General features: G+C 48.7%; 2 protein-coding genes across 2 annotated transcripts; both read right to left on the reverse strand.

Moving 5' to 3' along the window:
• Positions 1-888: 888 nt before the first annotated feature.
• LOC144147022 (cationic amino acid transporter 2-like) lies at positions 889-14,295 on the reverse strand. The gene is made up of 4 exons (XM_077679043.1): positions 14,125-14,295; positions 10,197-10,366; positions 3,189-3,297; positions 889-2,549 (listed from the first exon to the last, which is right to left on the reverse strand). Exons 1-4 carry the CDS (start codon positions 14,201-14,203, stop codon positions 2,413-2,415), a joined length of 495 nt encoding a protein of 164 aa, XP_077535169.1. The 5' UTR covers positions 14,204-14,295; the 3' UTR covers positions 889-2,412.
• Positions 14,296-14,768: 473 nt separating this feature from the next.
• LOC144146544 (cationic amino acid transporter 3-like) lies at positions 14,769-19,333 on the reverse strand. The gene is made up of 5 exons (XM_077678487.1): positions 19,129-19,333; positions 18,462-18,521; positions 17,581-17,720; positions 15,409-15,524; positions 14,769-14,777 (listed from the first exon to the last, which is right to left on the reverse strand). Exons 3-5 carry the CDS (start codon positions 17,705-17,707, stop codon positions 14,769-14,771), a joined length of 252 nt encoding a protein of 83 aa, XP_077534613.1. The 5' UTR covers positions 17,708-17,720; positions 18,462-18,521; positions 19,129-19,333.
• Between the last annotated feature and the right edge of the window lie 8,528 nt (positions 19,334-27,861).

The following is a 27,861-nucleotide window of genomic DNA, read 5'->3' on the forward strand; positions in this document are numbered from 1 at the left end:
ATAGAGATTTTTTTTCTTGCTTCTTGCTTCTTTGGAGTGGCGTGTAGTGACTAAGTTCGTAGAAAAGCAGCGGGTGCAAATCACGCATTATTTCACTGCGAAATAAACCCTGTAAAGGTGAGTTCACCGCCGCTGACGCATAGCATTTGGTTTTGTTTCTCCTTCATTCGCGCGAGAAACCTGCATGTAACAAAAAAATTGAGATTTTTTCAACTTCGTTATATCCAGGTTTGACTGTAAATCAATGTGCATAAGTAACTTCTCGGTGTAATAATTTTAATGAACATCGGACAGGTCACGTTCCTGCACAAGAAGATTGGCCAGTGACGATGACATCTGTTTTGAGACACCGATGGCCGATCAGTTGTTGCCTTTTTGCGGCAATTATGATATGCTCACCCGCACTCTCCACAAGCCCATTCAATGTGATTGGCGAGTGAAATTACACCCGACACCAGTGCCTCAACAGCCGATTAGCCAGTCGGCGTCGCGGTAATATTTTCGCACTGAATTCGCGTAAGCGCACCTAGGACCACCCGTAACTTTTTTTCTAAAAAGTACGTGATTGCGTAAAAAAGGAAATAATGCTGAGTGATGATCTTGTCCACAACAGTTTTGCGATGTTCTATGATTAAGCGTAGTTTTTCCTCTGGCAGGTGCGAGCACCCGATGACATCTGAGAAAGTCCTGAATTACTCAACAGTCCGTGCACAGCACTGTCACTAAAGGCATACGTCCTGGGTGCATGGTAGGATATTCTAAAATCTTGGCGCTAATCAAGTATTGTAGCTCTACAACTCGTAATATACACTGCTTCATTTAAACAGAAAGCAAGAGCATACCGCGTTTTGTAGTGAAATGACCTGTTTGGAAAGAAAAATAGGAGGGTTCATATATTTGTTCAGCATTACGTGTATTTTCGGAAGAAAAAAAACGTATGTTATTGGGTTGCACAAAAACAGCACTGCTATACGGAGTACACAAGAACAAATACGCTTGCGTATTTGCCAGCATGCTTAAGCAGGGGCACGACTCGGGGAAAGTTACGACTTAACGTTAAACAATGGGAACATAAAACAAAGTAAAACATGTCTACTGTATTGCACCTGACACACACATACATGGGCAGAATCACATCAGCTGCCTGTTACCCGGCTAGAAGAGAGCTAATCTTGACGATAGCATACTATGATCTGGACAGATTATTCACGCAAAATAGAGCTCAATATGTCCACCAGTGACCGAATTTGTCATAAATTCGAGCTTTCATTTATTTGGCGATACGTGTCGCACGAAAAGTGCGCCTGGTTACGAAAGTGAACTGTTACGCGGTAACGAAGATTCTGTTTTCTAAGATATTTAACCAGGCTTTTCATTGATTCTTAGTTTTGTTACTAGTTTTTTTTATTTCATTTATTGATACTGCAATCCCCGTTGAAGGGATTTTAGCAGGATGGGTACAGACATAATTTTTTGCAATGTTGGCACTCTAGAATAGATACAACACAACAAACAATAACAAATAGAACAGCAAAATATGAATAATCAGATCACATTTGCTGCAAAAAACAATAGGGACGGCTTCGAGACTAGGTTATTTCTTAGTTCATTCCACTGAGTAAGTGAGTTTGGCTACCTGCAACCAACCACCAGTGCGTTTCACCTTACTGCTGGGTGGTAAGCCGTGACCGACCAACAAAATTGTATATCGATTCCTAGGCTTTACACAGATGTTTTCATAGACAGCAAGATCTCATCTTTTTGAATGTGGCTGCGCCTCATCCTGTGCGGACAGGCCAAGGGTACAAGTTCCAGGTTTCAGGATCAGAATATTTCCTTGGTACCTTCTCGGTGGGCTAGCGAGGACAAGACGCGTACCCTGGCATATACAATCGGTAACATTTAGAGACGGTTCCAGAAAAAAATTACTTACAAATTGTCACGTTGTGTCAATATAAATGTGGGGAAATTAAGTTGATTTATTTTTAAATTTAGTGGAGTGAATGCCTGAATTTAAGGAAAATTATCCCGCATGTATGTTGCCAAAGACCTATCATTGTACGTGCGAAGCATTTCAGCGAGTTCTACAAGGCGCAATTAGAAAGCCCGATAGGCGGCTTATTACCAATAGAAGCAGTTTTTACCGTTAGTAATGGAAGCGTACCGCAAAGTGACGTCAGGAAACACAGAATGGCCACCTACCACACATGATAGGTGCATGGCGATGCCACAGAACACAAGCTCCAGAACACCACAACAACATGGAAGTGGCTCGATAGCGAGAAAGGATGCACGGTGAGTCCCAGAAGGGGCCACACGGAGGGATGCTTGCTCAACCCTCTCTGCGCCTACGGCAAACTCCGGTGAGGGAAATCAGGCGTGAAGGCTGTGAACTCGACATGACCCTTGCTGTCAAGACGGCATGGCCGGCGGTACCTCACGATCACCTAAAGTACTGAAGGACTCGCCGGCGACTTCCTGAACGACTGGCGGCGATGGTTTCCGCTGCGAGCTGTGCCAGATGCCGTAGCCAAAGTATATCAGCATCCCTGCGAACAGCACAATAGTAATCGAACCTATAAAAGCCTAAAACTCGACTAAGCAATCTACAGAAGGATTTTAGGGTCACATTTTAGCACAGGCTTATGGATGCCCAAGAAGTTCCCGAAATTTATTGATTGTTCCGTGCACCGAGTATTGTATACCCAAGATTTTACTTGCAAACAGTTTTAAAACTCTTCCACCCCTTTTGAAAGACATAGGTAGTCTCAGAAGACATTCGCAAGTCAAATAAACTCATATAACGGCGAAAGCTTCTTCCTTTTTGATTAGCAATAAACCGTACACAGGCCTGCATATCTTAATTTGATTTTAGGGTTTAATGCGCCGACACAACGCAGGCAATCAGGCGCGGCGCATTGGAGAGCTCCGGATGAATTTTGACCACCTCGGGATCTTTAACGTGCACCGACATCTCGAGCACACGGGCGTTTTCTCCTAGTCCTATTTATGGTTACGTCTCATTCCGAATCTATGAGTCATTGGAATTAAACTTGTGGGTGCACAGGCACTCATGTTCAGTTGAGGCTAAATAGAACAAAAGCTACCAATTAACTGATCTGATTAGCGGTCTCCAAAATGCTCTAAAAGGAAGCGTACTAAAGAAATGAGTTGCACTTTGCCCTTACCGGCGGCCATCCAGATTCCAAAGCGTGCCCACGTGGCAGCAGGAAGGCGCATCATAAGGTACAGGTTGATGAAGATGTTTAACAGAGGGATGAAGGGCACCAGGGGGACCTGCAAGAGGCATAGGAGAAACAAGGTGTGACTTCCGATGCTACCACACGAGTGCAATCCTGAAAATTACAATTGCACTCAGTAAGAAGGAGGGCTATCAACACCTTCTGGTCGCGCAGACTCACAAGATTGCCGACCGAACTCACCGGAACCAGATAAACTTGATTCCAGCAATAAATGCACAGCGATGCACAGCCTGAATACCACTGCAGCTGACGTATTTCGTTTTTTGAGGCAAGCGGGCAACAAGTGCACTCCTCATCAAATACTGCTCAGATTGAAGTTGTGTAGAATTAAAATGGAAACACCAACGGAAGCATCCGCTAACAGTAATAGGGGGGGGGGGGGTTAACAGGATAGCTTAAGAAATACATTGTTTAGGAGCAAGATTTGGGCTCATATATGCGAGGTTAAAGCAAGACTTGCACAAATAAGCTTTATTCAGCACTTTCAGAAACGCCCAAACTTACTTCGCCAATTTCACAAAGCGCAACTTCTGCAATACGAAAAGCCAACTGCATTCCAACGATCCTACGGCCTAAAACCTGTTTGGTTGCCACGGCGCAGTTTCAGCTTGACTGCTGGCTCTTAATATACATATAATTATCTTGAGCACAGATCAGGTCATGCGGCAAACCGATGACAAAAGCAAGCGCGATGTTTCTCAGGTGAGCTGTATTTCTTAAAGCAGAAGCGTTATTTAACTATTGAAAGAATACTTGCCATCCTTTTTGCAGGCCAAATTGCCGACAGATAGTACATAACGGTGCTGGTGGTAGACACATAAAATGGCTGACCGATGGCACGGAGACAGAGAGAGAGAGAGAAGCTCTTTATTAGAAAAACAGAGTGTTTAGCCGGCGTACAAAATCGCCTTCATGCTACTCTGTTAGGGGAGGGGGAAAAGGAAGAAAGGCCCAAGAGAGAGGAGGGCAGAAAAGAGATGCAAGCTGAGAGAGGGACCAACGAAATTAAGTAAAAGGGCAAGAGCGAAAGTCTCAGAGTGAAGAGATTTAAAGTTTTTGAATTAAGCCAGTGTCGCTGAGGTACGAAAACAGAAATTTTAGGGCTAGGCGTTGCTGAGAAGAAGACGGCCAGGGCCCTAAAATGGTTTTTAAGGTCACTGGTCCTTGCGTATAACCTATGCGTGCAATGTTCTGTAGCAAAGTTGATCTAGAGTCCTTGTAGGCAGGACAGTGTTGTAAAAGATGCTCAATAGTGTCTTCCGATGCACAGTTGTTGCACCTGGGGGCGGTAGATAGTCCAATGCGGAAACGGTAGCTGTTGGTGTAAGCTGCATTAAGTCGGAGCCGATGAAATAATGTTTCTAGATGACGGGGGAGCTGGTGAGGAAGTCTTGACGACAGCTGAGGGTCAAGGGAGTAGAGAAACTTGTGGTGGTGGGTAGGATCTGACCACATTCTGTTTCTCTCTGAAAGGGCGTAACGTGTGGCCATGGTTGAAGCGTCGTGTTTGGTAAAAAATGTTCTTCGTATATTTCGGCGGGTGTGGCCTGCAGAGGCAGCGTCATCAGCTTTTTGGTTTCCCGTTATCCCACAGTGACCAGGCACCCACTGAAAAACAATATTGTGCCCAGCGCCTACTGCAAGGTGATGTAGGTAGAGAATATCTTGAACGGCAAGTTCATATGTGAAGTGCTCGCCGCTCTTAAGGAGGCACTGAAGGGCAGGTTTAGAGTCAGTGAATATGGTCCATTCGTTGGGCTCTTGACGTAGGATGTAGCGGATTGCCTCTTTGAGGGAGTGTAGTTCAGCTGATGTCGAGGACGTTGGTCTGTCTAAACGGTAGGAAAAGAGTTTACCAGTCGACGGGACGAATAGTCCAGAGGAAGAACTTTGCGGCAGCGAAGACCCATCAGTGAAAAGATGAACCCTGGTGGAATGCAACCTGTGCATGTAGTCCAACGCCAGTTGGAGCAGTTCAGCCTGAGGCGTTATCTTCTTAGATGTCATCCCTGGGATGCCTAAACCTATACGAGTAGACGCTAATGTCCAGGGCGGAAACTGAGATGGCATTGCTCGCGGTGGTTGCGTCGTTTTGGGAAGGCTCAAAGCTCTAATAGCATCTCCGAACCCAGAACTCTGGGCCGCAGTGATCCTGCTCAGACAGTGGGGTGTAGGTTGAAGTAGATGCCGGTAATGGACACGGAGCGACTCCTGTAACATGAGTGCGTCCAGAGGCAAGCAACGAGCTTCAGCGATGGTCCCGGCACCCGAAGAACCTCTCGGTAGTCCAAGACAAATGCGCAGGCTGTTCCGTCGAGCCGCTTCTAGCTTCATTTTGTTAGTAGGCGCTGCATGGTGTAGTAAGGGAAGGCTATAGCGTATGAGGCCATCGACGTAAGCTTTGTGAAGCTGTAGCATCGACCCGCAGTTGCTGCCCCAGCGGGAACCGGCAAGGTATCTCAGAACCTGAGACGTCGCAGAGATGCGGGCACACAGTCTTTTTATCTCAGGCGACCAGGAGAGATTACGGTCGATGATTACGCCAAGATACTTGTGGGTCCGGGCGTACGGGAGGGCTCGTCCACTCAGCAGAATTGGGTACTGATCCATGCGCTTCCTTGTAAACGCCATTGCAACGCTTTTCTCATGCGATAGGTGAAGTCCACGAGTAGCAAGGTAGGTTGAAATGGAGAAGAGGGCCTTCTGGAGACGTTGCTGAGTGGTGCGTCGGGAGCGTGCTGCGTGCCAGATACAAATGTCGTCTGCGTAGATCGTGATGTTAACTCCCCGCGGTAGGCACCGTTTCAGCTCTATGAGAGTCAGATTAAATAGCAGTGGACTTAAAACGGCTCCTTGTGGAACACCTTTTTCGACGGGGAAACGTGATGTGTCACCATCCGAAGTGCGCATGAAAAGCTGACGTCCAGCAAGGTAATCCTCGATCCAGGCGTAGAGTCTTCCTCCAAAGCCATGTACTGCAAGAGCAGTTAGAATGGCTGTGTGTGTGACAGAGTCGTAGGCAGCTTTTATGTCTAAGAAAATTGCGATTGGTATGCGGCTAGAATCCAATTGCTCCTCGACTGACGAGATAAGGGCAATTATATTGTCAATAGACGATCTGTGCCTACGGAATCCATTCATCTCTTGCGGGTAAAGGCGTCGGCTTTCGAGAAACCAGGACATTCTTTTATGTACCATTTTCTTCATCAGTTTCCCAATACAGTTCAACAGAGCTATAGGCCGAAAAGAGGAATAACACGTGGGCGGCCGGCTAGGCTTTAGAACAGGAGTAATTTGGGCGAGCTTCCAATCAGAGGGCAGCGTACCGCTCATCCAAGAGGAATTGTAGAACCCTAGGAGACGGAGCAGGGCATTGTGAGGCAAGTGCGTGAAGGTTGCATAACTAACGCCATCCGGACCTGGACACGACTTGGTTTTTACATCGGAGATTGCTGCTGTCAGTTCTTGTAATGTAAAAGGCAGGTCCAATGCTGGAACGGCTGATTCTGGAGGCCTAACAGGTGGAAGTGTATTCAGCGTTGAGGAGGAGAGGATCTTGCAATATTCCTCTGCGACCAATTTCATAGAGGAGTGCTCGTGCAGTGAGAGGGCAACAAAAGGGCGCAGCTGCTTAGGTTGCGTGCGTAACCCTTTGACAACACGCCAGATGCGCGTCAACGGTGTGTGAGTATTTAACGTTGCACAAAAGTTCCTCCACCGTTGTCACTGAAGCTTGTATAGGTGACGCATTACATGTCTCTGAGCCCTTCTAGAAGCTCGTAAATCTTCTAGAGATTTTGTACGGAGGGCTTTTCGCTCCGCACGGCGACGAATGGCACATAATCTTTGGTACTCAGCGTCATTATTGGGTTGATTCCAGCGTTTTGTTCTTAAGCATGTGAAATTCCGAAAACAGTGAAGTATCGCTGGGATAATTTCGTCATCTCGAGTCGCTGCCGTAATGCAGGTTCGTATGGCTTCCACGAAAGCTCTCCAGTCTGTGCACGCGACCTGTTCTTTGTAAGCCTGAGAGTGCGAGTCACGAGTTGATATCAAAATCGGGTAGTGGTCACTTCCTCTTGTCTCTAAGTCTGTGCACCACGTGAATTTTGCGGAAAAGCCAGCAGTGACGAATGATAGATCGATACAGCTGGTTGTTTTGGGGGATTTGAGGAAGGTAATGCTGCCATCGTTTAGGGGTTCAATGCCATGTCTAATTAGGAGGTCCGCGAGTTTTGCACCACGTAGGCTTGTCTGGGAACTGCCCCAAATTTCATTATGAGCGTTAAAGTCCCCACAGATAATGTGCGGCTTATCAGTCGACGTGATGAGGTTGTCCAGCGTGGTCTCATCAAACTTGGCGTTGGGTTGTAAGTACGCTGCGATAAATGTGAAAGTCTGAGAACCAATAATTGTAGTTGCGCAGACGTACTCATTTGTTTCGTGCGGTGAGACTGGAATTTCAACTGCCGGAACGTCAGTACGGAACCCGATAAGAAGCCGGCTTGTACCGCTTACTCGTTGAGAGTGGATGAAATAGTAACCACTCAAGCGGAAATTCTGATCTACTCGTGACTCTGAAATGACAACGAATGGGAATCGGTAAGTGTGAAGAAGCTGACGTAGATCACCGAGCTTCGACCTCAGACCACGAGCGTTCCACTGGAAAATGGTGCATCGTTTTAGGTGACTGTTCAATGACACTGTTGGCGATGGTGCTGCCGTCATTGTTTCCCGATGGTGAATGGCATACCAGGTAGGGAGCAAGATGCTGCTAGCAGAGGTTCCAAAGCCATGATAGCAGCAACTTCAGGCAAACCACTTGCGGATGGTATGGCGGACATAAGAGCTTTGAGTGCCGCAAATAACAGGGGAATTATCACTTTACTCAAGTCGACTTGCGTTGTAGGAGCGTGGGTCTCCGCTGGTGGTTCGGTTGCATGCTGAGTCACAAAGGGTAGCACAGGAGTAACGAAAGCTCGTGTCGGTTGTTGTTTCTCTTCAGGCTGGGGCTTTTTGGGGCTTTCTCGAACAGTACGTGCATAGGACTTTTTCGTTGTTGCGTTTGTGTGTGTTGAAAGCGAACCCTGAGTGGAGCTGGGTGTTGCACAAACCACTTCTGGATTTGGGGGCGGCTCGCGTTGTTTGGGAGCCCTTCCTTGAAGTTGCTCAACTGCGCGTGCAAGAGTGGCGGCTTTTTTCTTCGGGCAGGCACCGAAGGTTGCAGGATGTGGTCCATCACAGTTCGCACATCGAGGGTGCGCGAGCGAAGTGCAGTCTTTATACGAGTGCGGGCCTGCGCATATTTTGCATCGGACGGGCCCATTGCAGTGCTTCGCAATATGACCGTGCCTTTGACATTTGAAGCACTAGGTTGCTGTTCCCAAGTATTCCTCAACGGGATAACTGCAGAAGCCAAGGAAAATGCGCTTTGGTAATGCAGAGCCGTTTGGGAACTCCAGAAGCACTGTTTTTCGGCGACGCTCTGCCACTACACCATTTTCGCCCCGATCATAAGAGACTTGCCTTTTGGCAGATGTAACATCTTGATCTCTCAGGTAGGAAAGGAGTTCTTCGTCCGTGTACTCAAGAGGGACATCATCAATCTGACCACTGGGCCACGACTGCGGTAGAGATTACTGCGGTAGAGATAGAGATGGCACGGAAGATAGCGGACTGCTCAAAGGATAAAACGCAGGTCAATGAATGCCAAGAATAACGCCACATTCTCCGCGGAAGGTCCTATAAAGTCCTATATATATAGAAAAGTGCGTATATTTTGCGCGCGTTCAATTTCCAGTGGGGTACTCAGAAATGTGAAACGAGGACGGAATTTTTAGACCACTACTGCTCACTTATTTCAGCAAAGTAGAGGTGATCATACTGAATGTATCTAGGCCTCGAATTAGAATCATGTGCTGGAGACGTACTGAGCAAATCAGGATAAATCTAAGGATGGATGTTCATCAAGTAGCAATTATGTAAGTAGCAAAACACATCTGCGTGAACAGCACTCAAGCGCCCGCTACAATTCTTTGGCCGCTTTCTCGGCCTGGTAACGCAGCGAACCAAGAAAACACCGAAGACACGGAGGAGCAACGTCTTGTGAAACGGAGGAGCAAAGTGTTGTGAAAGTGTGAGGGGGAGGGCAGTATGCCGAGGCGGCGCCACAGAAGCCCAGCACGTGCTCCGTGATGCACGTACATAGGTCCTTCGGCGTCCTCCTCGTTGCCCTGTTCTCTTCAAATAACGCAACTCTCCCTCTACTCCTCGTTGTGTAGCTCATCTGAACCGCGTGATATATGCGCGGGATTTCCAAACACGATTTACAACAACATGCCTAACGGCAGCGACGCGCTGTGAGAAAACGGCAGAGTAGCGCACGCCGCCTTGCGTTTCGCTGATCACGTGATCACTTTCTCAGATGCAGCAGCTATGCGCCGAAACCTAGACGACTGCAGCTCACGCTGCGCACAAATGTTGCATTCGAAAGTATAGTAATCATCAGCTATTTTCAATAATAACGTGCAAGTCTACGAAAAGTGTTTTACCAAGCCTCTCGTACCACCATACACCCACCACCGATGGCACCACATCAGTAGTGTGCATTAAATGAAGCCACTGCCTTCCTCGTGACACTTGCTCAATGAATGTCACTAGCGCGGTGTACAAGGCGTCGGACTCTAGGCCATCTGCCTCAACAGCCGCTGAAACACAGTGGCGCACATAATAGCGGCATATTCGTTTCAAAACTCAACACAGATGCTTTTGAATGCACTGCATCATGGGGAGTGCTTAAGTGACCAATACATTTCAGCGGATACTTTCATCCTCGATAAGGTTTGCGCATCGATATTCTCACCTGTTGATTAAATGGGCACCATCATGCGCAACAAATATCCCCGATCGTTGGCAAACTCCCACATTACGTACCGCAAAGGTAAGGTTATCGGTGCCGGAGCTGGGCTGCCTGAAGATTGTGATGATGCAGAAGAGTGAGGCCACGGCGAGCAGCAAAAAAGGCCCAACGGCGGATCCTTCCAGTGCAAGCACCTTGTCTTCAGCAATCACCAACAGTGCTGTCAGCCCCAGAAACAGGGCGCCTGTGGGTAAAATAAGACACCAGAAATGAAACCCCGCTTTATTCAAGACCTGTATTTCCTCATGCACGCGGATGACATCACTCTATGGACAGTCCATCCAGACCTGCCAAGACAAGCCGAGTGCCTCCAGCAAGCGTTAACAGACTGCCAGAAATGGTGCGAGTATGTAGGCCGCACCCCCTCTTAATAGAAGACTGCTGCACTTACAGTCGCCAACTCTTGGGGCCGTCGCTTCCTTGCAGTATCGCCGATCGTCCTACAACTGAAGGGTACCGCCATTCCCATTGTCGGACACCTTCGGGTTCTGGGCTTAGAGATATCGGCCTCAGGGTCGGCAGCTCAGTGGATACGATCTGCTCGACAGAAAGCCGGACAACTGCTCCACCTTGTTCGCCGCATCTCCCAGAAGTCTGGCGGGGCCTGCTAGACGATGGCCAGTCTCCTAGTGCGTTCTGTACTACAGCTAAGGCTCGTGTACCAGGCACAGTTCCAGCACATGACGCAAGGGAACTAAGACCAGCTGGAGGCTATTGACAGGGCCGTCTTGCGCACTATTACTGGACCCCCCGCCTAACACCAATTCACAGCTCCAAGCAGAAGCCCAGCTAAACACGCTTGATGAACTCATTCATCAGCGTCGTTCCGCACGCCTGCTAAAACGTGGACTGGTTCCAGAGGCAGCAGCTCTCGCCGCGTACATGGACCAGCCGCCGAATACGATGCCAGCCTTTTCCGCCAAAGGCTGGCCTGGCTGTTCCATCAGGTGACGGAAAACAAGCCTCTGACAAGGCTACACGCCCGTAGCTCGGGACTTCACCAGCCTCCAGATGCCGTCCTTCACGTCCCTGACTGGGCGCCTGAGACGCAACCGCTGGATGTCCAGGCTTTTGCGGACGCCGGGGCATACGACTGCTTCGTCACCGCGACCTTGACGTGTCCCTCCTACGCTGCCCTAAATCAAAACTGCGCGTATGAGTCACTCCCTGTACTCCCAAGCCTGCTAGCAGAACTTACTGCCATTAGGGATGGCCTGCAGGCGCCTGCATCGACTTTGACTACTGGGGACAAGCTCGAACTTTACACGGACTCAACGGCAGCGATTCGGGATTTGCGTCACGTTGCGCATTGTATAAGCCTGGCCGCACGCATTCACGAGATTATGGACACTTATCAATGCCCTGTCCGCGTTTCATGGATTCGCCGGGACACGCTTACTGCCCACACTCTGGCAGATCGCGCCTGCCACCGAAGAGTCCTCCCACGGCCACTACCACTACTTCGCGTATCTACCCTAGAAGAACTGCTGGTGGAAAAAGACAACCTCCGCTGCGCCTCGCGTGCTTTACTTCCACCGCGTGGAACTGACCTCCCCAGTAGGCTCGCTCGCTGGGAGGAGGTCTTGCTGCGGAGGCTTTGAGTTGGGATGGCGTTATCCCCAGCAGTTACTCACGCTTGGCCTGCGCGATACCACGCCCCGTTTGCGGACACCTGCCCCTTCTGTGTGACTCCTGCGCCAGAAGCTGACGTTGAACACCTGTTGTGGACTTGTTCAGGTCTTAGAAACGCCAGAATCCAACACCTCCGAGGCACAGGGCTCCATCCTGGGAGACCCCCCGATCTTAAGCGTTGGATATGGGGACCCCAGTACCGGCCTCTCCTTGGGTTTCTGTGTGCAACTGGTGCAATTTTGTACTTATAAACCTCCCTGTTATGCCGTAGGGCAATCTATCGCATTAAAAAAACTTGCTCACCGCGCACACGGTTTTTCGAAGCCTGTATTTTTAGAAGCGTCATTTGTAACAGCAGAGTTACAGCAGTCACATCGGACATTTCATGAAGGATAAAGTTAGAGTGACGTTTCACATCGTAAGCGCGGATTAGACGTAAGCGCTCCGTGTACGTACAAATGATTTGGTCACACTGTCTCTCTCAGCCAAGCATTGAACGAGAGAGAACTTGGGTTTCAAGAAAATATCAGGCGTCATTACAATAGATTTTTTCTCCTGAAGAGCGCATAGCACCACAGTGTGGGGTGTGTGCTTCTTTCTGAGCGTCTACACATTGGTAGGCATCAGAGGATCAAACGAGATTCCGAGTACACGCAAAGTTCTTCTCGTCAGCCATGCTAGTGCTTGTGCTTTTGGTAACTGAGTTACATATTCTTTTACAGCAAACGTACTGTGTGCCCCACTGGCAGAAGAACCTCGGTGTTTCAGCCTGAGATGACGTCAAATTCCAAACGCCTTTAACTAAAAAAAGATGGAAGCTCATACTAACGCGCAAGACTTGAAGATAGCGAAGCTGTACGCAACCCTCACGACCATCACGGCAGTTTAAATCCACAATTGCAGCCGATTTGCTTCATCGCTGCTGCCACCATGACCTTTACTCCATCATTGTTGCTGAACTGCGAGCTTCAGTTTTTGGAAGTGATTATCATTAAACATCACCCTTGAGGGGCGCACGCTATGACGTGTCCTCCTCGTACCGAGCAAGAGCTGCCACTATAACGGCGAAGGCTAGAGTGTATTTTGTTTTTGTTTTTTCTGTCGTTGGGGGGGGGGGCGGGGGGGGATCTTGGCCAATCTTCCTAAGTGGGTATGTTTGGCTTGGAAAACGGGCGCCGGGTATGCCGGGTGGTCGCCGCGGGGTGCGCGCGAACGCGTGCTCGGATTTTTTTGGTGTTTTCAACTGCGGAAACGCCAAAAAACGATTTGCTAAACATATTCGCTGCTAAAAAATCATGACAAGAGCGGAAGTACACCCAGTGACATGCGGTGGAACCCAAGTGGTCTGAACACCATTCTACACTTAGTGTTTTTTTTTTATGGCCACGTTTGGACATTAAAAATACAGATAGAAAAGGCAGATCACTAGCTATTTGCTTGCTCGCGCAGTGCAATTAAAACCCGCCATATTCTTTACTTTTGCTGTTTCTGAATATGAGTTCGGTGCACAGGACTGGGCCTTCCGTACTTCGAACGTTTTGCCCACATTCTCACAGGCGTACTTTCTTGAAAGCGTTGCAAGGACGTTGCTATTGGGGACAGCCACGCGTGACCTCCATATGCTGAGCAAGGCCAGCAATATCAATAAATGATGATACACAACATCAATATCTTGCAGAAATGAACCCAGAATACTATACAAATTTATCAGGAAATCCTTTTTATCGTACGCCTTTTTGCCTCCCGGGTTGACTGTTAGTCAATTGTAGTGTCTTCAAAAGCCTTTCTTTATTATTTGTCGACATCAGATTTCAAAACCACTTCTGTGGTTTTTACAAAAACAATTACGAGCAGTTGAAATTGTCAGCTCGTTACTACAAATTAACTTTTTCAATAAAAACTGTGAGAGCCTGCGAATCGTGCTTTGATATGAACATTATTTTTTAAGCATCTTTTCTAGCATTGTCAAGTAAAGCACGAACAGCGTTAACCGAAAGGGCTTCTGCTTCAAATTTTACGTATATAAATGCTGCTGCGTGTCTTTATGCCCTTCCAATGTCAAGCGCCCCAAGTGGTCTGGATATTTTACCGTAGGTACCTGTATTAGCTAGGACTACACGCGCTCTATTTTCAAGACATTTAACAGTAATTCTATATTTTTTGCAAAAGTTTCTCTGTTTATCACCAGTGTAAGTAACCGAAAACGGCTAACAAATCATCGTACGACCACCCAACACCCCGTTAAAACGCAGTGGCACCAGACCACGCTAACAGGCCGTGGTAGAGGAAGACCAAGGGCAAACAACTAACCTAGGGCGAAGGTAAAAGCCTTGACGATGTGTGCTGTGGCCTCAGTGGGGATGGAGAGACCATCCAGGTTAAAAAGCATCGTGGCCGCACTCCGTGCACGCGGCGGGTGCTCTTTTGTTCCTGTCTTGTCAAGGTCACCAAGGGGCAGCGACCCCTCGGCAACGTCGTATCTGCGCAGCGAATGGATCCCCACGCAGTTAATACACACTCACTGCAGCATTGTAACTAAAGTGGGGAACGAAAGGCGCACCTCCAGTGCACAGCAATGTTATCTTAAACACTATAACTTGTTGTTATCACCTGGAAACTGTACAGAGTAAACAAGGTGTGTTCGGAACAAGCAAAAGTGCTACACGATCATCGAGACAGAGAAGTATTTAATCATTGGAGAGGTTAGATCCAAACAAAACAAAAGCTGGCTCATCCAAACTTTCGAAATTGAGGAAGATACAGTGGCTTTTTTTTTAAGAATAAACGCGGTAATAAAAATTGGAACGGATCACTACTGGAACTTGTCTGCGCTCAGATGTACAGCATGCAGATATTTACATAAACAATATAGTGTCCGCATATCTTCGTCACTGTAAAGAAACGCCAGAGGGCAATGAGTCCTTGGTCTCGCTTGTTAGGTTGTCCCACAGGCTCTATAGTTTCTGCAGAGATAGGGGTGTCCCAGATAACAGGTTACAAATTGCCGGAAAACCAGCTGTTCGTTGATATGTGCTGAGGCATGGGGTTTTCAACGGTTTTTTTTTCTGTTTGTTTTCTGTTTCCTTTATGTGTGTCGCGTGTTCACTGCATACCCAAAACATGTTCATTCTTTCAGATTTTTTTCTCGCCAAATATCACTGAAAACTTTATATATCTTCGTCGATTGGGTTTGTATGTAGTGAACCACGAATTTCTTGGCGCTTGTTTTATACAATGTGCCCGCGAATTTTTTTCCTTCAGTTTGTGCGTATTGCAGTTCTTATTCGTTCATATATCTATTACGCCTTGTGTCAGCTGCTTGCTCTTTTAAAGCGTTTCATGTAACCCTCCTTACCCAATGCTCTCTCGCTTGTGAGGTATTTTAAATGAATGAAAAAGTGTGACGGAACGCCTCGCGCCTCCGTCCATGTGTGCGCCGTGATAGCAGCACAATGCTGCCGCCGTACTTCACCCGTGTCATAACTATTCCGCTGTCCACAACCACAAGGTTACAACCACACGGCTATCACAACGGAAAAGTATTCCGTGTAAGATCTGCACAGCTGTCGGCGCACCATAATAAATCAAAGGCACCTTCTCTGCACACCTGAGCAGGAGCACTGACACGGCAACCAGGCTGTAGGCTAGCAGCGTTCCGATGGACATCATGTTGGCGAGCTCCTCCACGTTGAACATCATGGCCATTACACCTGCAACACACAGTGACGGCAGTCAGTCATACATGTACATGTACGATAGCGGAGGCTGAAAGCAATCGAAAACTATAAGGCTATCTTAGTTCCTGCAACAATTCCAGGTGCTTTGCTTCCAGCCTTGAGCCATAGTTTGTGAAGGACAAGGTCCGTTTATTTCCAAGAATATGAAAGCCACGATCACTTGCATCCATCAACGAGCAACGAGTTTTAAAACGTCGCTTGATAATTTAATTGTGTTCACAGTGTAACAGGTTGATTTTTGTTAGTTGTTTTTTATTTCATTCTGACACTGTAAACAGTTACATTTTGATGTTAGTTGCCTTCTTATTTTTAAAATGTTGCAGTGCCTTGCTCGTTGTTTTTTTCTTGTACACTGTTCGTCAGTGCCCGCTCCTCTCTGCAATCTTGTAAAGCCCTCAAAGTTCAATAAATGAAATGAACCAAGTGTGCGGTGTGCGTTTGTGACCTTTGTTTGCCATTTACCCACAGAGGTTTGGTTGCAGCAGCAACTGCTACCACATCCAATGCCGAAGGAGCTATACATAATAAACCAGTTGATGTCGATACCGAGACCAGTGGAAGCGGCCGTAGTGCAAAAACCTGCACGGCGCGTAGTGAAGCCCCGTGCCTTCTTGAAAAACCGTAAGGTTACGTCTAACATATTTCTGGCGCATGCCCGCGTTTCCCCCTTCCGCTGTGCCTCCAGTGATTTTTCTGGCTATTAAACAATGGTGACGATTTAGAGCGCACTTTTTGGGGTTCTTCAATCTTATTTCTGAGCCGCATCACATTACTAAAGACACATGACACGTGGCAGTCGAAGGGTACTTCTCCGCACCGACAAAGTTTTTTCGGTCTTTAACCGACGATGCTTTCGCATAATACCACTTATAGCGCTTTCCTTTGGGCGAACAGGAGCACTGCTAACTGCACCCAAAGTGCTCTAGCGAGTTCTGACGTCTTCCAGTGGTCGGGCAGGAGCAGGGGCGTTGTGTTTCATTGGTCGATGAGAAGCGCTTTTTTGGCGCCGAGAGCAGCCGAGAGCAGTTCTCGGTGCTCCGTCGCCAGCGGCGGAGTAACAGGGAACGCCGAGGAAGTCACATGACCTCTTTTGCGTCACTTCTGGTTTTATCCCCGGGTGGCGGAGGAAAAATGGCGGAATCCAGCAGCCGCGGTAGTCGCTAAGTGCGTACGGCAGCAGCTAAGCGCTGCCGTCTGGTCAAGGAATTGCTGCTACTTTTAGATGATGAAAGCACCACAGATTCAAGCGCAAGTTCATCATCGGACAGCAGCAGCAGCAACGACGACGAGGATTTTACATTGCATGAGTTAATGTTCGAGCACCTGTTCACCCCGCCGGAACAGCGATCGCAGGTAGAGTCGTATCTGGAAAAGACGGCGGACGCTGTTATCGTTCCCAGCTAATTTTGGGAGACACGATGGTGACCCCTTTATCATGAACATAAACATCCGCCCGGCTTCTTCATTCGTCGCCATGCGGAAGGCAGACACAAAACCACCTTCACGTATCTGGAAAAACTGGCGAGGAATAACTGCGTGTAGGCATCACGAGCGCGCGAAATGCTCCGGCAAGCGAGCGAGGGAAACGTTTGGTCACATGACTCTTGACATCTCGCCCTCCCCCTCTTTTCACTGCTCCCGGAGCAGCGTGAAGAGAGAGAGAGAAAAGACTTTATTCATAATTCCTGCGTGCGGGAGCACCCCAAAAACCGCGCAGGGCAGGGGGTCCCTGTCTTGCTAGACCTCAAGAGATGCCGGCCGGGCTCGAACTACTAGGAGTTTCCTCCGTTCGCTCTTGCCTAGCCAAGGCCCTCTCGAGCCGCTGGATGGCTGCACGTTGCAGTTCGTGGTTACCCTAACGGAGCAAGCCCATGAAGTCCACCGGAGCAGCTCGCTCCACTTGCTCCTGTTCGCCCAATGGAATTCGCCATTAGGCGAAAAGACTATGCCCGCAACCTAACAAACCAAATAAATACTGACTTAGCTCGCTCATGTACTTCAGCATCTCCCCCTTCCTTAGTTCACTTACCGGAAAAGATGCCTGTTAGGGCTGTTGCGATTAGAGGCGTCTTTAGGCGTGGATGTACTGTGGCCAGAACACGAAAGATGAGACCGTCAGAGCCCATGGCGTAGAGGACCCGTGGAAGGGCGAACATGCCACCCAGGAGGCTGCAACACGCAACCAAATCATGAGCGACCGCATTTCGCAACCCATCTGCACACGCATAAACAGGATGCAACACTTCAAGTTTTACGTCCATCCTTTCGGAACTCAGTCACTCAACTGAAATCGGTGTGTCACTCTAAACCAATACTCCCAATATATAACATTTGCACACATGTTAACGGCATGAACGAACACACTGCAACCCTTTTATAGTTTTCAGGGCACTCCGTGTCTACACGTTTTAATGACTTGTGTGTCGGTAAAAGCTTTTTGTGAACTCACCCAATATAAAGATAAGAGGCATTTTCAGCCACGTACTAAAGCAGGTGGCTCGAGTAAATTTGCATTCTGACTTGCATGCGCTGAAATGTGCTGCTCTAATTTCCAAATTAGTGCTAAACTTTTTTCGCGATGGGCCCACCGACTTAAGACAATGTTTTCTTCTGCTGACCGTAAAACCAAGAAGAGCAGATGTATGCGCTGGGTAACGTAACAGTTTTCGCACTCTAGCCGCAACTTACGTTCATTTGCTCGCTTACTTTATACCGGGTAAAAAAACGTGTTAAATGTTTTATTTTAATGTATCGGTGTGCAATTGTCGGCTAGCGCACACATGACCAGAATAACAAGGAGCACTTGTGTGTCTAGGCAAATACTCCCATCCGCTGCCATTACTCCTCACCCACTCCTCGAAATAAGGAAGGAACCCCGAAGGAACCTTACTCTTCCTTCTGAACCCTCACCTTGTGGAGAGCCCTGCATGCCCCTACGGAAATTGTCCACTTGGCAACTGGCCACCCAATCTGCAAATGAAGCCAGAATGTAGTATATCATCTCAACACAACCATGCAGAAATTATCCGGGAAGCATTTCAAATGACTAAATAATCAGAAGCCTCGTCAAATGGTAGTCCAACAGCAGACACCATTACTGTGGAATGCAATGCAATCCTTATCAGGCACTGGAAAGCCACTTTTAACTCCTCAACAGGTGTCTTCGTTGGTCTGCCAGTAACCAGGCCCTAAAATCTACAAATGAATATGATGCTTTTTATATTTATAAACGAAGCCATTCCTTTAACTGTTAAGGGGATATAAATATCACCTGAACTATAAAATATGGCTTATGGTAATACTTCTAAACAGTTTTTGTGAGCGAAAGCAATGACTATGCAAACACTGTTTTGTAATTTTTCTTCCTTTGGTTGACATTTACCGGCCGGCCGTATAGCAATACCTATTGGATGATTTGATTCCTCGTTTGGATTGCACGGGAAAAAGCCCTGCCTGCGCGCAATCGATCGTGAGAGGGGCCCCGCATTCTGAATCCCTCCCCCCCTCGCGCCTCTAGTTGAAGCGATCCTTGGAAGCAATTGTCACAAGTAAAAACATTGTGGTATCCTCCCCTCACCCAGATTAGGAGAAACACATGGAGTGGATGACAGACTGGTAATACGGCCACGAGGGACCTAGCCCCGGCGGAAGAGCCGTTAAAACATCGCCTTGTCACATGGTGCACCTGCGCCGAAGCGCGCGCACAGCTATGCAGCCGCCGCTAAATGATCAAGCACAGGTCAAACAGTCGTTTTACCCTAGCCGTGCCACGTGTTGTCGCAGCAGAGAGTCTCGGAGCTAGTGCCGCTAGATAAGGTTACAGAGTATTGATACTCTTTTCTCTTATTGTTCCGTGCCGCCGCCATGGTGATTGGTCATTTCGTATCACGTTACATTTGTTTACACTGCAACGGTTCATGAGCGGTGCCATTTTGTTCCTTGTGCATTTTCAGTCGGTAAACTATGGTAGACATTTCCTCCCGGCTCTGCGGCTGCGCGCGACTGACGTTGTTCCGAACACGAGTTAAAGATAACGTGTGTAGCAGCATTTCAGCAGCAGACGTGCTTGCGAAAATGCCGTTTTGCTGTATCTTCGGCAGTGTTCTTAACAAACGCCACGGTAGAAGTTAGCGGCGAGGCCATAAAAGCGGCAATCTTGCAACACTGATAAGCAACAAAACGGCCGCCGTTGCTGACTTGCGTTCCTGAGTGCCGCTACTGTTATACCTTATCTAGTGACACAACTCGGAGCAAGTTAAGTGATAAGGAAGGTGTAGCTTGGGTGCCGATGGCTGAAGGTAATTTCAGCACCATGAATCACTCTAAAAATGCCATGTGGTAGAGCTTTCACTCTAAAATTGTATATACCTTTTGTGAATTTGGTAGTTAAATACCATTTGTGATTTTCATTGTCATTCTCTGTTGAAGTTATTTCACATTTACATTATGCGCGATGCTACAGTAAGTTTGCATCGGGGATGTTGTGTCTTCACAGCGAGATTTGTACTTTTATTTTGTTTTTATTAAGCGCGGTATGGCGCAGGCATACATATATCTTTGTGACGATACCGAGTGTGCAAAATGAAGCCTTAAGATTTTTTTAATTAGGCACTGGGAGGCAGGCGAAGACCACATGTGCAAATAATTTATGTGGCCAGAGTGACACAATGTGAGATGATCATTATCACTGTTAGGAGCCAGCAGTAAGTGGGTATGTTTGTATTGAAACTTTAGAGGCAGTCGTGTTTCTACACAGTATCTGTTGTAAGAATTCTTATAGCGTGCGTGTGCTCCGAGACATCCTACTCCAAATTTATATGGTCCTTCGCATGATTACGAGTCCAGGGCAGTTAGGATCGGCTCAAAGCTCCTCCCTGATGTGACGCGGCTGTTGCGGATGTTGCGCTGTCATATCTTGATTTTGCCTGCCCAAAGGGGAAGGGGGAAAGTGTCGTCTTTGTCAATGCCACCGCTCCGTTGTCAGAACTAACGCGCACGCGACAGCCGCTTCGCACCAGGGCGGAGCTTTGCGGCGACCCTAACTCTCGTGCCCGCGTAATCATGCGAACGACAAATGTAATTTGCAGTGGATATCTCGGACCACGGACACGATTGAAAAATTCTTCAAACCGATGCTGTGTACAAACGTAACTTCCTCTAACTTTTCAATACAAGCATGTCCACTTACTGCAGTCAAAAAACAGTTATTTATTCAACTTAGTGTTTTGGGTGGCTGACAGTGAAAATCGTTATCTCACTTTGTAACCCCCTAACCACATATCTTATTTGCACAGGTCATCTTCGCGTGGCTCCCTGTGCCTAATTTTAGGAAAACCACATAGCTTATTTTTGAACAGCCGGTATATGCCTCACGTTGCATTCATTGCTTTGTTAAGTTTTTGATCCAATCCTTTTCCTTTTTAAATCAATCGCCTAAATCATTCGATATGGCAGACATCGCGAATTTCCGTACTTCATTTTGGTTTTTGGTTTATTTTGTTTTTAGCCTTCTGCAACCAAAAATTCTCGCTAGGTCTGGCTATTGATCGTCCTTTGTCGCGTTTCTTTGGCGCCAAGTTCTCTTTCTGTACTTGCTTGCTTACCGTAATATATATATATATATATATATATATATATATATATATATATATATATATATATATATAAAATTGCAGTCCTTATTGCAAGTGCTGTTTGGCGTTTTAACAGTGTTTTATAGTGCCGAATGAGGTATGATTACATTTTTTTTTTTGCAGGAATAAATAATTGAAAATTCAAGTCGAGAAAAAATGCGCCGTTTTTTCCGGAAGCGGGAATCGCACCCACAACCTCCGCATAACGCGTGCGGTGCTCTACCATTGAGCTAGTTCCGCGGCGACTCCCTTCTCGACTATACGGCGGGGTTTTGTATTTACGACTGCTCAGAGCCCGGTCAACTAGCGCCGCCCCTCGACCACCGCGGGAAGACGTAGAACGTCTTTTCCCAGCGGCCGCACGTAAGACGTGGTCGGAAGTCGGGGATAGCCAAAAGCATTTCAGACTGCTGAAGCCAGAACCCTCGTAATGCATTTTGTAGAACAGAGACGTACGGGACGAGGGATTCCGTAAGGACACATATCAAAGTTGCAGTCCTTATTGCCAGTGCTGTTTGGCGTTTTAACAGTGTTTTATAGTGCCGAATGAGGTATGATTACATTTTTTTTTGCAGGAATAAATAATTGAAAATTCAAGTCGATAAAAAATGCGCCGTTTTTTCCGGAAGCGGGAATCGAACCCACAACCTCCGCATAACGCGTGCGGTGCTCTACCATTGAGCTAGTTCCGCGGCGACTCCCTTCTCGACTATACGGCGGGGTTTTGTATTTACGACTGCTCAGAGCCCGGTCAACTAGCGCCGCCCCTCGACCACCGCGGGAAGATGTAGAACGTCTTTTCCCAGCGGCCGCACGTAAGACGCGGTCGGAAGTCGGGGATAGCCAAAAGCATTTCAGACTGCTGAAGCCAGAACCCTCGTAATGCATTTTGTAGAACAGAGACGTACGGGACGAGGGATTCCGTAAGGACACATATCAAAGTTGCAGTCCTTATTGCCAGTGCTGTTTTGCGTTTTAACAGTGTTTTATAGTGCCGAATGAGGTATGATTGCATTTTTTTTTTGCAGGAATAAATAATTGAAAATTCAAGTCGAGAAAAAATGCGCCGTTTTTTCCGGAAGCGGGAATCGAACCCACAACCTCCGCATAACGCGTGCGGTGCTCTACCATTGAGCTAGTTCCGCGGCGACTCCCTTCTCGACTATACGGCGGGGTTTTGTATTAACGACTGCTCAGAGCCCGGTCAACTAGCGCCGCCCCTCGACCACCGCGGGAAGACGTAGAACGTCTTTTCCCAGCGGCCGCACGTAAGACGTGGTCGGAAGTCGGGGATAGCCAAAGGCATTTCAGACTGCTGAAGCCAGAACCCTCGTAATGCATTTTGTAGAACAGAGACGTACGGGACGAGGGATTCCGTAAGGACACATATCAAAGTTGCAGTCCTTATTGCCAGTGCTGTTTGGCGTTTTAACAGTGTTTTATAGTGCCGAATGAGGTATGATTGCATTTTTTTTGCAGGAATAAATAATTGAAAATTCAAGTCGAGAGAAAATGCGCCGTTTTTTCCGGAAGCGGGAATCGAACCCACAACCTCCGCATAACGCGTGCGGTGCTCTACCATTGAGCTAGTTCCGCGGCGACTCCCTTCTCGACTATACGGCGGGGTTTTGTATTTACGACTGCTCAGAGCCCGGTCAACTAGCGCCGCCCCGCGACCACCGCGGGAAGACGTAGAACGTCTTTTCCCAGCGGCCGCACGTAAGACGTGGTCGGAAGTCGGGGATAGCCAAAGGCATTTCAGACTGCTGAAGCCAGAACCCTCGTAATGCATTTTGTAGAACAGAGACGTACGGGACGAGGGATTCCGTAAGGACACATACCAAAGTTGCAGTCCTTATTGCCAGTGCTGTTTGGCGTTTTAACCGTGTTTTATAGTGCCGAATGAGGTATGATTGCATTTTTTTTTGCAGGAATAAATAATTGAAAATTCAAGTCCAGAAAAAATGCGCCGTTTTTTCCGGAAGCGGGAATCGAACCCACAACCTCCGCATAACGCGTGCGGTGCTCTACCATTGAGCTAGTTCCGCGGCGACTCCCTTCTCGACTATACGGCGGGGTTTTGTATTTACGACTGCTCAGAGCCCGGTCAACTAGCGCCGCCCCTCGACCACCGCGGGAAGACGTAGAACGTCTTTTCCCAGCGGCCGCACGTAAGACGTGGTCGGAAGTCGGGGATAGCCAAAGGCATTTCAGACTGCTGAAGCCAGAACCCTCGTAATGCATTTTGTAGGACAGAGACGTACGGGACGAGGGATTCCGTATGGACACATATCAAAGTTGCAGTCCTTATTGCCAGTGCTGTTTGGCGTTTTAACAGTGTTTTATAGTGCCGAATGAGGTATGATTGCATTTTTTTTTGCAGGAATAAACAATTGAAAATTCAAGTCGAGAAAAAATGCGCCGTTTTTTTCCGGAAGCGGGAATCGAACCCACAACCTCCGCATACCGCATCCCCGACCGCACCCCCGCAAAGTTTAATTTTGTCCGCATTGAGGGCACCGCGCTGACGGAGTTACGCCCCATGCTCTCAAGCGGTCTCTAGTGGGCAGAACGCCCCAACCACGCTCCCACCCGAAATCTTTGACGTCCGCTGGGAGGACCGAAGAAGTCTAATGCCTCCAGCGCGCCTTTTTAGAGCGCGTTTTTTGCTCAGCAGTGCGTTCCGCCACAGCAAGTTGCTCGCAAAGTTCGCTTGGGGCAATGTCCGAAATTTCCAAGTCGGGGATCTGTGCTAACAGTTCTGGAAAGGTTTTCGTGACATAGGTGTAGAACGGCGGCGGTTCCTCTGCCAAAGGGCCGATATAAGGGTCACTGTAAAACACACCTCGCGATGTGCCCAGGAAGTAGTTTAAAAAGCTGCTTCCTATGTTGTCCGGGTTTCGCGTCAAATCTACAAACCTACGCAACGCCAGGACGCTGCACATTGTCGACATGCATGGAAGGCTGTATCCCCCCATACTGGTTGGGAGCCGCATGAAATCCCGAGCTACCCTCTCCGTCTTTCCTCCCCAAAAGAAAGAGAAGAACTTGCTCTCCAGCTTCCGCACTACATTTCGGGGTGGACGAGCTATGCGCGCAACGTAATAAAGAGCGGAAGAAACGCATGCTTTAATTACGAAGCTACCCTCCGTAAAGGACAGTTTAAATTGCGCAGCCACCGACAGGCGCTTTTTGGCCTTCTTCACAATTCCCGTCCATGTCTCACGCGCCACCTCACCTGAGGCGTGGTACCTTACACCAAGGACTTTGACGGCGGCGATCCACTCCACTTCTCCCCAAAGGTCTGACGTGAATGCTCCAAATCGCAGTGCCTTACTCTTACCCCTGTTTAACTGCGCGCCAGACAGCTTGCTGTAGATGGAATAGAGGGGTGAGAACGCGGTAAAGCTGCTGTCGTCCCGCAAAAACAGGGACACGTCATCTGCGTACGCTGAAACTTTTTTTTCTGGGCCTGACCGGGAAGGGGAAAGCCACGTATGCCAGGACAGTTCGCCACGCCTCTAAGTAGAGGGTCGATTGCCAGGACAAAAAATAGGGGGGAGAGTGGGCACCCCTGCCTGATCCCTCGCTCAACTGAGAAAGGGGCGCTAAGTTGTCCGTTTACGAGGAGTCGGGGAGTGAGGCCACGGTACCAGAGGTTTAACCTCGTAATTAGTTCCATTGGAAAGCCGAATCTGCGAAGGACGGCCATCAAATAACGATGTTCCACTCGATCAACGGCTTTGGCTTGATCCAGCGATACAAAGCAGCCTGGAATGCCTGTTCGAGTGGCGAATGCGAACAAGTCCCTGGTGAGAGGCAGGGCCGAAAAAATAGAGCGCCCCGGCACGCTACATGTCTGGGCAAGGCTCATTACGTGCGGCAACACTTAGGAGAGGCGCCTTTAAATTATGGTGGCTACGATCTTATAGTCAGCATTCAGCAAAGTAATAGGCCTATATGCTCGCGGGTCTGACGGTTCCCCTCCAGATTTTGTTATAAGGACTATGTTGCCCTCTTTAAAAGAAAGTGGCCGCACACCATGGGTGAAAAAGGCGTTCACCATCTCTAACAACGGGTCCTTCAGGCACGAAAAGACGGCTTTGTAAAAGCTCAATGGGGTGCCGTCTGGCACCGGGGCTGAGGACGGGTTCATGCTTCCGACTGCATCCCACAGCTCCTCGTAAGAGACAGGAACGGTCAAAGTGTCAGCTAAGGAACTGGAAACTTGTGGAAGCTCACCGCAAAAGTTGCGAACATTCTCCTCAAATTCCGGGGAAGATTCGCGCTCTCCTGACGCCTTAAAAAATTCCCTGAAGTGGTGAGTGAACACTTCACTTATGTCGGCTGGACGCGAACTGGCCGCGCCGTTCGGCAACACAACATGGGGCACGTGCGCTCGACCGACGACATCTACCGAACCTGCCCTAATATACCTTAGTGCCGACGGGTCTGACAAAGGCCTGCCTTGCACGAATGCGCGACCCGCTGCGGTAGACGACTCACACAAAAGCCTCTCGTAGCGCGCCCTCAATAGACCCTCATAGTCGCGCATGGCAAATGTCATTTGCCCGTTCTTTATGATGCGCAACCTCCTCAAAGCCTCATCCAGTTCTCGTGAGATGCGCGCTTTACGTTTGCGTCCCGCCTCCGTAAGTATCTTGCGCCAACTCGACTTCAAGTCTTCCCACTCGTTCCTCTGCGGCCCGGTTTTCAGCTGGTCCTTAAGAGAAGCAACGCTATCAGGATCCGCTAGCAGGCAGATATCCATACGCCACATGCCATGGCTGGAGATGGTTCCGCGTTGCACCAGCTTTACGGAGACGGGAGAATGGTCGGAAATACGAGGTGTGCCAAACGGAAACACCAGCACCTCGCAGCTTTCGAGGCATCGACTGATTTCTGGGGGCAGATAGAATTTGTCCAGCCGGCTGGCGGACGCTCCTCTCGCCCAAGTTGCAGCGAAGGTGCCGCCGTGGGTCTGCACCCAAGCGTCACTCAGTCTACATTTATCTACCAAGTCACCAATAGCGCACGCACCGCGCCACGGTCTTCCCTGACCCGGCCCCCGAAGGTCTCGAACAGGGTCTAAAACGCAGTTAAAATCACCCACTAAAAATGTGGGTAACTGTCGAGTAAGGAAACATCCAGCGATGCAAAGAAATCTGTAGAAAGGTGACGCTGTGCCAGCGCGTGCACGTTTACAGCACGTACTCGGCGAGAAAGAAGGTAAAAATCGACCGCGATCGTTCGGCCGTCAAACCCAAAGGTGACATGTGCTTTTTGGCGCAAACTGGGTCACGAAAATATTACGCCAACTCCTGAGGTAGGCGAGTTCGACAATGTAAAAAAAGCGTCAGCACAGAAGCGCTCTTTAAACAGGGAAACATCTCGAGGCGTGCGAAAATTGCACTCCTGCAAGGAAAGAACATCAACGTTTCGCGCTCGAGCAAAGTGCATAACCTCCCACTGCTTATCCTGGTTTCGAAAGCCTTCGGCGTTCAAGGAAAGAAAGTGCACTAGCATAAAAGGTTAAGGCGCTACTTAGCGTTCATGTTCCTTTCTTTCTCCACTGAGCTCAGTGATCGACTCGCACGCCGAACATACCACGAGCTCCTTGGGCTTGGCGTAGCGAACGCACCTCGTGAGCCGCAAAATAGAACAAAACTTATGGCACGTGACATGAGCGGCACGCGAGCACGGAGCAACTATATAGGTGGTTCGATAGGGGCCGTGTGCAACGTGGAACGATGTCACGCGACCCCGGAACGGAGCAACAACCAGAAGGGACCCAATGATAGCCGCTGGGGCAAACGAAAAACAAAATAAGGAACGATGCTATGAAAGAGGCATCAACGAAATTTCGCGAAGCCTGTATACGCAATTTGTGTTCCCCTGCTCGCCAGCGAGAATCATCGCCCTTGGGCACCAATAGCAAGGGCGCCGGTTGAAAAAGAAGGTTAATAAAGGCTGCGAAACCCATTGATGCCCCTTCAATTGCAAGTCTGGACTGGCGTTAGAAATAGGCAGACACAGCTTCTTACTTATGTCTGCCGTGTGATCCGAGTCGGTTGCCGATGAAAGTTCGCGTTTGCTGTCCACACGAGTCCGCAACCTGGCTAATCCGGTTAATCAGGCGCGGGTCCTTGTACTGTGTTGAGAGAGCTTGCTTGGTCAAGACAAGTGGGTCGGTAGGCAGCGAGGCGTCGTCCTGGTGTCGTGCGAGGCCAGCCGGGAGACTTGCCGCCGTCGCATCACGGTGGTAGGGCTTGGATGCTTCTCCGCGGGCGGGCTTGGCGTCGTCCTCGTTGAAGGGAACGCGGAGTCCTCGGTTGCGGGCACCTCGGGCCTTGGCCGCTGGAACGTGTGTTTGATCCACAGGCTTGGACAACGATGGCTGCTTACGCTGATCCGCTGAGCTTTCTTCTTCTGTGTCGACTTCCGAAGAGCTGGCCGGGGAGAAGGAATCATCGGTGGATGAGCTGTCCGCTTTCATTGCAGTGGGTTGACTAGCAAGCTCGTTGGTTGCTGACGTGTCCCTGTCAAGTGCGGGCAATGATTCAACGTCATCCATCGGCGTTTCTTCAACGCTTGTCGTGGTTTTAGAGGCGTCGTCATTGCTCGAAGGCACAGAACTGCAAGGAATGTCCTCGGGTGGGGTCTGTCGCGGGGATGAA

This window comes from Haemaphysalis longicornis, unplaced genomic scaffold, assembly GCF_048455015.1.
Source record: "Haemaphysalis longicornis isolate Haplotype H1 unplaced genomic scaffold, Haemaphysalis longicornis Haplotype H1 scaffold_7, whole genome shotgun sequence".
Lineage (NCBI taxonomy): Eukaryota > Metazoa > Arthropoda > Arachnida > Ixodida > Ixodidae > Haemaphysalis > Haemaphysalis longicornis.